The 12,752-nt window shown below is 47.8% G+C and overlaps 1 protein-coding gene across 1 annotated transcript; it reads left to right on the forward strand.

Moving 5' to 3' along the window:
- Positions 1–2,904: 2,904 nt before the first annotated feature.
- On the forward strand, positions 2,905–9,598 carry LOC309350553 (uncharacterized protein; the record flags this gene model as incomplete). Its single annotated transcript, XM_081877519.1, has 7 exons — positions 2,905–3,110; positions 6,808–6,906; positions 7,058–7,132; positions 7,440–7,535; positions 7,687–7,761; positions 8,087–8,233; positions 9,371–9,598. Exons 1-7 carry the CDS (start codon positions 3,108–3,110, stop codon positions 9,596–9,598), a joined length of 723 nt encoding a protein of 240 aa, XP_081733645.1. The 5' UTR covers positions 2,905–3,107.
- Positions 9,599–12,752: the final 3,154 nt, after the last annotated feature.

The following is a 12,752-nucleotide window of genomic DNA, read 5'->3' on the forward strand; positions in this document are numbered from 1 at the left end:
TCTTTAAAAAAAACCCTAAGCCCCGGGGTCACAATTTCAGCAAAAATCTGACTTTTGGGAATTCAGTCAAATATGGTGCCAAACGCTGGAAAATGCTCCCCTGAAAGTTTTGGCAGTCGAAACAGAAGGCTTTTTATCACAGGACAAGCAATACGCCGTCCACAACTTAACCGGCAGAAAAAGATTTTTTTGAAAATATCCCTAAGCCCTGGGGTCACAATTTCAGCAAAAATCTGACTTTGCCAATTCACCCAAAAACGGTGCCAAACGCTGGCAAATGCTCCCCTGAATGGTTTGGCAGTTGAGACAGAAGGCTTTTTATCACAGGACAAGAAATCAGCCTTCAACAACGTAACCGACAAAAAAAGATTTCTTTAAAAAAATCCCTAAGCCCCGGGGTCACAATTTCAGCAAAAATCTGACTTTTGGGAATTCAGTGAAATATGGTGCCGAACAGTTACAAATGCTCCACTGAAAGGCTTGGCAGTCGAAACAGAAGGCTTTTTATCACAGGACAATAAATCATCCCTCAACAACTTAACCGGCAGGAAAAGATTTTTTTGAAAAAATCGCTAAGCCCCGGGGGTCACAATTTCAGCAAAAATCTGACTTTTGGGAATTCACTAAAAAATGCTGCCGAATGGTTGCAAATGATCCCCTGAAAGGTTTGGCAGTCAAAACAGAAGGCTTTTTATCACAGGACAAGACATCAGCCCTAAACAACTTAACCGATGAAAAATATTTCTTTTAAAAAAAACCCTAAGCCCCGGGGTCACAATTTCAGCAAAAATCTGACTTTTGCCAATTCACTCAAAAATGCTGCCAAACGCTTGCAAATGCTCCCCTTAAAGGTTTGGTAGTCGAAACAGAAGGCTTTATATCACAGGACAAGAAATCAGCCCTAAGCAACTTAAACTGCAGAAAAAGATTTTTTTGAAAAAATCCCTAAGCCCCGGGGTCACAATTTTAGCAGGATGGAGGGCTTGACCCTTATGCAATAGGGCAGCTTCAGAGATTAGGGCAATGCCAGGCTCAGCCCCAAGCCCCTCCTCGGATGGCCACCTTTCCCCTGAATAAGCAGCCTTGGCAGGATGCAAACCCGTCCCTGGAATGATTTATTATGAATTTCTAAAGATTCCTCCTAAATGGAGGGTCGCTCAAATGCAGCCCGTTGGTGTCAAAGGCTTCTTTGCCCTTCCCTGCTTTGGCAGCTGCAGTACCAGCGCAGTCGTCGCTAGAGGGCGATGTTTCGCAACCTCTCCTGATCCCGCGCTTCGGATTGGCAAAGGAAAGAGGGCGCTGTCAGGAAGGGCGCTTGGTGATTGGTCAAGCACTTTATGAATGGGGGAAAGGAGGAAACGAAGGGGATCGCTGTACGCTACGCTGCACGGGTTTGAGCTACAGACGTGCATGTCTGCAACACGTGCAAAGAGTCGGCGAACAAAACACAGGATCAAAATTCAGGGCGCCACCGGCGAAGTCAGTCCTCTGTTCTTTTCTCCGGTTACAACCTCCCTGATTTCAGAATGGGGGGAGAGTCACATTTATAAGCCCCCCATGGATCAGTAAGGGCATCATCCCCCCCCCCATTTCAACCCAGAGGGGAGGGGAGGCCAGGAAGCAACCCCCCCCCTCCCCTCAGCTGGAAGGGGCCGTTAAAATGGGGAGGGGTCAGAGCCACAGACTTTAAGTCCCCTAAGCTATTGGTCTGAAGCTCAACATCCAAAAAACGAAGATCATGGCCACTGGTCCCCTCACCTCCTGGCAAATAGAAGGGGAAGAAATGGAGGCAGGGAGAGATTTTACTTTCTTGGGCTCCATGATCATTGCAGATGGTGACAGCAGCCACGAAATTAAAAGACGCCTGCTTCTTGGGAGAAAGGCGATGGCAAACCTGGACAGCATCTTAAAGAGCAGAGACATCACCTTGCCGACAAAGGTCCGTATAGTTCAAGCTCTGGTTTTCCCAGTAGTGATGTATGGAAGTGAGAGCTGGACCATCAAGAAGGCTGATCGCCGAAGAACGGATGCTTTTGAATTCTGGTGCTGGAGGGGTTCTGTTTGTCTTTAAAAGGGGGGGTCCAACTCTGTTACTCCCCCCCATTTCCCCCTTAGGTGAGGAGGGGGCACTTGCCCCATGCGCCTCCCGCTGCCAACCACGCTGAGGACTCAGCCCCCCCTTCAGCTGCCTCCTTCCTCCAGCTGCTTCTGGTGCCCTCGCTCCGCCTCCCTCCGCCAGGCCACGCCCCCCGTCTTGGCCAATCAGCGTGGGGCAAGGGCGAAGGGCAGGGCGGGCGAGGGAGGGGAGGCTCCTGTGCTCGCGAGAGTGGCAGGCCGCCTACGCCAATCCGGGCGAGCCATTGTGAAAGGAGGCGGGGAGAGTGGAGCTGGGGAAGGCAAGAGGTGGGCGGGGCTTAGTGGGGAGTGGTCACGCCCACTGGGAGGGTCAAGGCAAAGCTGGGAGGAGCCTCTGGCCGGACTTATTTCATTATTATTACTAATATTAATGAGTAATGAAGTATGAATTTGGGGGGAGAGGAATACATTACATTAGTGTGCGATCACTGCATTACTAGGATATTTCATTTCAATCAATCAGATCTTTATTACGTTAGTAGACCAGCATCAGTAGGGTGAGGTACAATCATTTACAGTCTGTAAAATGTTTTGGACAGCTAAAAGTATTAATCACAAAGTATATATAAAAGTCTAAAAGAAGCTAAAAGAATCTAAAAGAAGGGTTTAGGAGCATTAAACGGATGTGGAAGAACATAAAATTTTGGTATATAAAGACTATGGCTATCAATTTACAATGTACTCTGATATGAGTGTTCATTAAATCTAGAATAATAATAATAATAATAATAATAATAATAATAATAATAATAATAATAATAATTCTTTTTCTCTTGGGAGGTGTGTTCAGCGGTCACCCTCAGGGGAAACAGGTCCCCCCCCTTGGAGGAAATGGACTGATCGGAACCTGGCTGTGACATCGGCTCAGAATCCCAACCTCACTTGGCAGTTGAAGCCAACCCCTGCCTTGATCAGCAGCCTTTGGGTGCCTTATCTGCAACTGTAAAGTGAGAAGATTGACGCCTGGGAAAATGGTGAGGGGACCAGCAGGAAACTGCTAAGGGAGTTTGGAGTCCTTTTATTCTGTTGCAGTTGCAGAGAAAGGAGGGTGGGGGATTGGGGGCCGCCCCAGGTGTCATCACTGAGGGGGGTGGCAAAAGGACAAAAAGCCGAGTTTAAAATAAAAATAAAAATTGGGCTCACCAAACCTTTTAGTTGGGTCAAAAAACGCGGCTGGCACTGGGCGCCACACCGTGGGGGCTGGCACTTACCGGGGGGGGGGGGGGCTGTAGAGTGTCTGATCCTAGCGTCTCTCCTGGGAGTGACATGGTGGCTTGGGCCCCTGCAGGCTGGGCGCTGCCTGAAACGGCAGCGTGGGGCTTGCGTCTGCCCTCTTCCTCTCCCTCAGCCTCCCTAAAGCTGAGGGGGAGGCAGCAGATAGGCTCCAGGTAGCGCCCCCCGCCTGCAGGACCCCCGCGTTGAACTGGGCACCCGAGCGGCTGGCTATGCCGCTGTTCTGTTGTTTCAATTATGGGTGCCTTGAGAGTTAATGTGCTGTGCTTGCTGCCCCACTCGTCCTGATGGACCAGCCCCCCATGGCGCCAGGGCTGTAGGTCTTCCCTGGCTAGCTACTCAATGTGGGCAGGAGAGTTTGCCTTCTGGGTTCCTGTCTCATTTTGGGCTGCTCTCGGACTTCCGGGTTGGCGCCTCCGGCAATGGCTGAATTCCTCTGATCGGGAGGCATTTGCCTCGTGGAAATCTGGGTCTGGCCGCCATGGCGAAGGCGGAGACCCACTAAAAATCACAGGCGGGTGAAGCCTGTGAACCTGGGATTCGGCTGGCACGTTTTGCGCCTCCCCCACTCGTGGGGAAACCTGGTTTCGGGGTTCCGGAGCGACGTGGGGTGAGTGTCACGCTGCTTCGAATTGACTGCTTCTTCCACGGAGCGAAGCCGCATAGCTGTTGCTGGAGAGCGCTGACTTTTTCCTGTGGACAATTTGATCTTAAAGCAACTACCCGTGAGTAGAGCGGAGAGTTGGATTTTTAAACATCTTAATTTGACACCGAAACGGGGAGGTTCAAAACAGGAAGTTCGCCTTCCCCTTTTGTAAAAAGATCACAGCAAAGAGACTGTAAGCTAAAGTCTTGGAAAGCCTATTGTAAAGGACTAAATTTCCATCAGTAGAAAACATCAAACCCCCCTTGGAAGCAGGAGAAGAGGGGAGAAGTTTTGGATTGTGTGTGCCTGCAGGAGAGAGTGAAGAAAGTCAAAATACCACCGCTCTGAACCTGGAAACGGGCTGCTAGTAAGACTGACGTTTTTGGATTGGTCGTTGACAGTGAATAGAACATTCGCTGACAGCTAGCTAAATAAGAGAGATACATTGTTTCTATTCTCTCCGTCTGCTCTTAAAAAGGAGTAAAAGTAACTGAAAATTGAAACTAACTTTATTGTTTGAACTGTGCTTAAAAGGATTGATACAAATAGAAACTGTTTCCCTCTAGAGGAAGCCTTTGAAACTGTTACAAGAGCTGAGCTGGGGGAATTTCCAGCTGCAAGATAAGGCTGTGAGACTTTGGGAATGACCTTGAATCGGTTAAGAATGTCGACAGAAGAGGCCTTAGTGGCTGTATTATGTAAGATAAATGATTCATTGGAACAGCTTCACAAGAAGGTGGATTTTTTGGGACAAAAGGTGAATATCAATACAGAAACTATCCAGAAATTGACACAGGAATCTACTTTGACTTGGCAAACTGCGGAGAAGGCTAGGGAGAAAGCTGTTGCCGTTGAACCTAAAGTAACACAATTGGAGAGAGAAAGAGTCCCAGCCTCATACATGCAATTTGATGATCATAAGTTGATGCCTGTTATGATTGAATCTAAAGGAAAACAGACTTTGAGGATCAGAGCCCTGCCTGAACTGGAGAGGGAAGGTTTGATGGACTTTCTTACACAGGAATCTGCTGATTTTTGGGACCTGGACTTGGGCCAAGAAGAGACTAAAATTGTGAGGGTTTTCAGACTTTACCAGAAGAACTTAGAAGAACAACAGTCAAGAGTGGAAATTTTGAAAGACGTCCTGAAATACCTTTTGGATCTTAGGTTTAACTATGGAGATTTGGTTGCCCTGTCGAGATGGAATAAAATTATCTTTAGGTGGGAGTTTCCCCAAGACCTACTCTTCAGCCTCAAAGGAAGGAAAACAAAAATAAGATCAGTAGAAGACAAAGCAAAGTTCTTGTATAAGTATGAAGAAGACCCGCAGAAGGGACTTGGAAAAGAGAAGATCACCAGGTTCAAGAGGACAGGATCACACTTCAAAACGACCTTGACAGATTTGAGAACTGGGCCAAAACAAACAAGATGAATTTTAACAGGGAGAAATGTAAAGTATTGCACCTGGGCAAAAAAAAATGAGAGGCACAAATACAAGATGGGTGACACCTGGCTTGAGAGCAGTACATGTGAAAAGGATCTAGGAGTCTTGGTTGACCACAAACTTGACATGAGCCAACAGTGTGACGCGGCAGCTAAAAAAGCCAAGGCAATTCTGAGCTGCATCAATAGGAGTATAGCATCTAGATCAAGGGAAGTAATAGTGCCACTGTATTCTGCTCTGGTCAGACCTCACCTGGAGTACTGTGTCCAGTTCTGGGCACCACAGTTCAAGAAGGACACTGACAAACTGGAACGTGTCCAGAGGAGGGCAACCAAAATGGTCAAAGGCCTGGAAACGATGCCTTATGAGGAACGGCTAAGGGAGCTGGGCATGTTTAGCCTGGAGAAGAGGAGGTTAAGGGGGGGGATATGATAGCCATGTTCAAATATATAAAAGGATGTCACAAAGAGGAGGGAGAAAGGTCGTTTTCTGCTGCTCCACAGAAGCGAACACGGAGCAATGGATCCAAACTACAAGAAAGAAGATTCCACCTAAACATTAGGAAGAACTTCCTGACAGTAAGGGCTGTTCGACAGTGGAATTTGCTGCCAAGGAGTGTGGTGGAGTCTCCTTCTTTGGAGGTCTTTAAGCAGAGGCTTGACAACCATATGTCAGGAGTACTCTGATGGTGTTTCCTGCTTGGCAGGGGGTTGGACTCGATGGCCCTTGTGGTCTCTTCCAACTCTATGATTCTATAATTCTATGATTCTATGATTCTAGGTTGGTGGACTATATGGAATTGGCGGAATGGACTGGCAGAATCCGAGACCAGGGAGAAGAGACGGTGGAAGAAGATTGGAAAAAGTTTAAAGACTATTTATAGAAATAATGTAAAATTAATGAGTGTTTGAAAAATGTTGGAATGAAGTTATACAGCTTTAGAAGAAATGTTATAAGGAATTAATTATAGATAGATTATTAGAGTATTAAAGGGAAAATAAGGTTAAAATATGTTAAGACAATTATATGACAGAAATAGAGCAAGATGGAAAGGATTTGCTGAAATAATTAACAGAAGTGGAATACAAAAAGGGAGGTGTGAGGAGGTCGATGAAACAAGGGAATGAAAGTTAAGATATTGGTATGGTAAGAAGTGTGTTTTAAATTGTTTTTGTTTGGTTATGTTTAGTTTATTGTGTTAGTGTTGTGTATTGTTTATATATTGTATTGTATTGGTTTTTTTTCCTTCTCTTCTTTTTCTTCTTCTTTGTAATGTTTAAAAGCAATAAACATTTTGGGCTGCTCTCTTTCTCCTTTCTCCCTGCCACCACCACTGGGTCTCTGCCAGCAGTCAGCCATTGAGGAGGACATTTTCCATGAAAAGGACAATGAAGGAAAAGGCGAGGAGGAGTCCGCAAGACGGCTGGATCTCCTCAGTCCTGACTGGGTAGGTGGCCGTGGCCTAAGCGGTGATAGGCAGAAGGGGAGGGGGGCATATATACCGCAGGATGAAACTGTTGTTTCAGTTATGGGTGCCTTGAGTTTTAATGTTTGGTTTGGTTTTTTAATTGCTCGTTTTTTTGCATCTTTCCTTGCAGGTTCCAAGTATGTCACCCTTTTCCAGTGTTTCCTCCCTGTCCTCCCTGGATTCCCTTTGGGACTCCCTCAATGAGGTACGTAGCAGACAGAGCAGGAGGGAAGCCCTGCTGAGCTGGGCAACCCTGAGGCTGGGGAGGAGGAGGAGGGGGAAGCCGGCCGGCCGGTCAGGCCACCTTCTGGACTGGTCAGGAGCAAGGGGGCAGGCAGGCAGGGGGCTGCTAAGGGTATGCTTGCTGCCCCACTTGTCCTGATGGACCATCCCCCATGGAGCCAGGGCTGTAGGGCTTCCCTGGCTAGCGACTCAATGTGGGTTCCTGTCTCATTTTGGGCTGCTCTCTTTCTCCTTTCTCCCTGCCACCACCACTGGGTCTCTGCCAGCAGTCAGCCATCGAGGAGGACATTTCCCATGAAAAGGAGGGTGAAGGAAAAGGCGAGGAGGAGACCGCAAGACGGCTGGATCTCCTCAGTCCTGACTGGGTAGGTGGCCGTGGCCTAAGCGGTGATAGGCAGAAGGGGAGGGGGGCATATCAACCGCAGGATGAAACTGTTGTTTCAGTTATGGGTTAGGGTTAGTTTTAATGTTTGGTTTGGTTTTTTAATTGCTCGTTTTTGGCATCTTTCCTTGCAGGTTCCAAGTATGTCACCCTTTTCCAGTGTTTCCTCCCTGTCCTCCCTGGATTCCCTTTGGGACTCCCTCAATGAGGTACGTAGCAGACAGAGCAGGAGGGAAGCCCTGCTGAGCTGGGCAACCCTGAGGCTGGGGAGGAGGAGGAGGAGGAGGAAGCCGGCCGGCCGGCTGGTCAGGCCACCGTCTGGACTGCTCAGGAGCAAGGGGGCAGGCAGGCAGGCAGGGGGCTGCTAAGGGTATGCTTCCTGCCCCACTTGTCCTGATGGACCAGCCCCCCATGGTGCCAGGGCTGTAGGGCTTCCCTGGCTAGCGACTCAATGTGGGTTCCTCTCTCATTTTGGGCTGCTCTCTTTCTCCCCTCTCCCCGCCACCACCACTGGGGTCCTGTCTCTGCCAGCAGTCAGCCTCTGAAGTGACTATCAAGGAGGAAAAGCCACATGTACCAGAGAGCCCCCCAGAGGAGGACAGGGAGGACAAGGAGGACAGGGAGGACCTTGATTTGGCGTGCCCCCCACCTGGAGAACACCTGGAGGCAAGCGTAATTGAGGTCAGACAAAACATTCATTCATGACATATGAAAAGCTTCCCTGAACAGGGCTGTCTTCAGATGTCTTCTAAAAGTCAGATAGTTGTTTATTTCGTTGACATCTGGCGGGAGGGCGTTCCACTGGGCGGGTGCCACTACCGAGAAGGCCCTCTGCCTGGTTCCCTGTAACTTCGCTTATCGCAGTGGGGAACCGCCAGAAGGCCCTCAGCGCTGGATCTCAGTGTCCGGGCAGAATGATGGGGGTGGAGATAATTCTCCTGGGTTGCTTTTTGTTTGGTATTTGTTTTGTAAGATAACTCTTTTGAATGCGTTTCCAGGTGGCTCCTGCCAAATGAAGTTATTAATTGCAAAGTGGGTTTGGCGATAATAAAACCATGTTGGCACTTTGCAAAGCCGGTTCTCTCTGGGGTTTTCCTGCCTCCTATACCTTCCCCCCACCCGCTTGTTCTTGGTTTTGTGTCTCGTTCAGATCTCTCCAAGGCTGGCCACATGAGAACTTGGGAGAGGAGTGTTCCCTACTGACTACCACCCTTTCATATAACGCCTCGCCCCCAAAAAGAAAAGGAGGGATTATGACAGCCTGCCACCACACAGGCCCTTCTTCGTGTGGCTCCTTCACAAACGGTCTGGAGGGCAGCAACACAAGAAGGGGCCTTTTCTGTGGTGGATCCCACTTGTGGAATGCTCTCTCCAGGGAGGCTCATCTGGCGCCTTCATTATGTATCTTTAGGTACCAAGCAAAGACGTTTCTCTAGAACAGAGCTTTCAAAACTGTGTGTCGCAGAACCTTAGTGCTCCTCCCAGGGCTGGAAAAGGGCTAGTTGAACTGAATCCCTGTGTTGCGAAATGAGGCATGTCTCCTCATTGTGTCCCCAACATGGAAAGTTCTGCGCTAGAACCAGCCTTTGGCTAATTGAACAATGCATGGCCTTTTCAACATGCTTGTGGATTGGGAGGTTGGCTTATGACTTCGTTTTTGTTTTTAATACATATGTTGTGTTTTTATTTTGTATTTTTATCCTGTAAGCTGCCCTGAGAGCTTCAGGGTTTAATTAATCAACCAATTGATTGATTGATTGATTAATGATTGTGGCATTTTCCCAGAATCTGGAGGTGAATTGTTTACTTTTCTCACAGGACTGCGAGGAAGAGAGGGCCCCGAAGAGCCCCAACTGCCTGGCTTCCATCATCTCCCGGATTCGCAAGATCTTCAGAAGAGCGCCGCCGCCAGCACCACCAGTGCCACTGGGGCAACCCAGTACAAGAGCCAGCAGCGGGGCGCAGGCAGAACGGAGGCCACTCTGCACGCGGCTCAGGCGCTGGATGCGGCAGCATCGCAGCTGTGTCCACCCCGAACCAAGGTGAGGAGGAGTTGGGAGACTTGCACTGATCCGCCCGGGGGGATTTTGTCAGCCCCTCCCCCACTAAGGGATGACACTCGGGGCAATACCCCCCCCCGCACCCCACCTTCCTCCGCCAGTGGTGGCTGGGGAAGTAGCACCTGGAGGCGCGCGAATCCCTAAGGGACATTTCCTTTTTGTTGTCCTTGCACAGGTCTTAATCCTCGTGGTCTGAACTGGAGAGGAAAGATCAGAAAGATCAGAACGCGGAGGAAAGCGGGGCGAGAAACCCAAACTCTCGTGGCCCTACGCCCGGGGGGATTTTGTCAGCCCTCCCCCCAAGGGATGACACTCGGGGCAATACCCCCCCCGCACCCCACCTTCCTCCGCCAGTGGTGGCTGGGGAAGTAGCACCTGGAGGCGCGCGAGTCCCTAAGGGACATTTCCTTTTTGTTGTCCTTGCACAGGTCTTAATCTTACGCCGGCGTCCCACACGGCCAGCCCCAGTCCTAGAGCCTGTCACCTTTTGAGATTATGGAGCGGAACAGAGAAGACAGCGGGCAAAGGGTGGACGGCGAAGGAGAAGTGCGAGAGAACGACAGCGTCTGCGAGAAGTGCGAGAGAACGACAGCGCCACGCTGCCCACACCCAAAGGAGGAGGAAGGAAAGGAGGAAAACAAGCGAGCAAGAAGGGACAGCTAAAGAAAGAACTGAGAAAAGAGACAGCGAGACCTTCTGGGGGTCAAAGAAACTACAATGAGAAGGAAACTGAGTTTCCTCCCCCCCCCCAGCTTGCTGATGGTCCTGCAATGTTCTATTTACTTTTTATGTATAATTCTGTATTATATTGTTGAACTGTTTTCTTAGGTGATAAGCCTATAAAGGAGGGATTTAAGGGAGGGGGGAAGGTATTAAGGGAAGACTTTGAAAGGAAAGGCAGAAAATAAAAAGGGGTGGGAAGAAATAAGTGAGAGGGAACGTGTAAAGGGAAGATACAAAGCATTATATAATTTTTGATTATTGTTTAAAATAAAGAAATAAGTTGGGTTTTAAGCGATTCCAGTCTTTTAATAATTTCTTTTTGTTCCACCACTGGTAAATCTGCAAAGGAGGCAATGAGTTTGATCTCTTCTGGTGGTGTCAGGCCACTTTCCGGATGGTCATTGTCCTTTGCTAGGGGAGAGGAGGCTACATAGCTCTTCTCCTGGAGTAGAACACCCCCTTCGGTGACCACTGGTGGATCGGGTTTAGCAGATTTTGAGCCCTCTTTGGTTATTGCCTCCAACAGTAGGGGTTTAGGCGTAGAGTCTATAAAAGCTCTCGTTGGTACTATCCCACAGCGAAACAAAAATGCTTTCTTGCGTAGTATGATAGTGGGAATTTTTGTGGATTGGAACGCAAGCAGGACTCTCTGAGATTTATGATGATGGACAAGGGGGAGGACTGCACAGAGGTCAATTTGTGTTGCCTCCATATTTAAAAGCACCTTTAAGAGATCCTTGGCACCCCCCAGAGTTCTCCATCTTGGGTCCCCATTTTGTATAGTTAGGCTCACTTTCCTTGGTGTTAAGATCAAGGATTGATGACCTAATTGAAGGTTAAGGTTGTATTTAAATTTGTCAGTACGCTTGTTATTTAAGGACAAACTCCTCGTCCCCTTCCTCTCTTCAAGGGACTTAACACCGGCTGACGCTGGGGAAGTAGTAACTATTGTTGATATTGCAGTGTCCCGTGCACAGCGGAATGATGAGGAGTACGTGCACATACTCTAAGTTGCTTTCTTTACTTTTCAAAGCTGGTTGGTTACAGAAAAACATCTTGCCTCTGCCGGAGCAGAGAAAGCATCCTCTCTCCTCTGAAGCACGGAGAGAACAACACTGAACTGCAAAGAACAGTGAAAAACAGGAAAACCAGTGTACGTCACATCCAGTCTCCTTTCCCGTGAGAAAACTCCAACAGCAATTGACTGTGGAATGTAAACATTGTCTTGTGACAAGCATTTCACTGCACAGTGAAGAGAGCAGAAACCAACATCCTCCCCCTTTCTGTGAACATCACTGGGCAGCGTGTTCGTACAATATCAGTACAAACCCAACTTCTGCACATAGGTACAGTGTTGATCCCTTGATACAATCTTGGACAATACATCAGCAGGAATTTCATTACCTGGCATATAGGACACCGTTACGAGTCCCTTCTGAATACGTTCCCTAGCATGTTGCAACTTCAATTGCAAGTGCTTCGTGCTTTGCTTACAACCTTCAGAATTCAGCAAAGCCAAACATGCTTTGTTGTCCTGGTAAACCTGGATTGGACATTTGACAGGAATTTTCATGTCTTTGCACAATTGTAACAACCATTCACAATCTTTAAGTGAATAAGACAGTGCATTCAGTTCAGCTTCACAAGTACTTAAGCTAACTGTTGTTTGCTTCTTGCATGACCAATCAAATAGACCCTGATTGTACATGTAGCAAACTCCAGACGTACTTTTCCTGTCTGTAGTGTCACTTCCAAAACTTGCATCTGCAAATATCTCAAGACCACCAGACTTCTGATTGTTAAATCTCAGTCTGTAATGCATAGTGCCTTTCAAATACCGCGCTATGCGTTTCAGAGCTTTCCAATCCTTAACAGTAGGATTGTTGACTTGTCTGCTTAGCAAATTACAGCTAACAGCAATGTCTGGTCTTGAACATCTGGCAATGAAGTTTAGCTTGCCTAGCACACTTCTGTACAGTGTAGTGTCAGAAAATGCTTCTTCAGTGTCATCTACCTGATAACCTGTTGTCATGGGTGTGTCTACAGGGTTAGCATCCATCAGGTTTAGTTTGCTTAACACATCAGCAATTTTCCGTGACTGGTGTACTAGAATGTTACCATCTTGATCTCTCTCTATTTCCAGAGATAGGTAGTTGTTTACCTCACCAAGATCTTTCATGTCAAAGTGCTCTTTCAGTTGAGCTAGGGCGTTATTGTACATTGTGACATCTTTCCAAAAGAATAAAAGATCATCAACATAAAACAAGCAATACAATTTCTTTTGCCCCTCCTCTTTGACAAATACACATGGATCAGCTTTCCCTTGTTTAAAACCTAGAGAAAACAATACTTCAGTGAGTTTTGTGTGCCAACACCTTGCACTTTGTTTGAGACCATAAAGGGACTTCTTCAGAGCA

Source organism: Podarcis erhardii (genome assembly GCF_964252035.2).
Source record: "Podarcis erhardii genome assembly, chromosome: 9".
In the NCBI taxonomy this organism is placed as follows: Eukaryota; Metazoa; Chordata; class Lepidosauria; order Squamata; family Lacertidae; genus Podarcis; species Podarcis erhardii.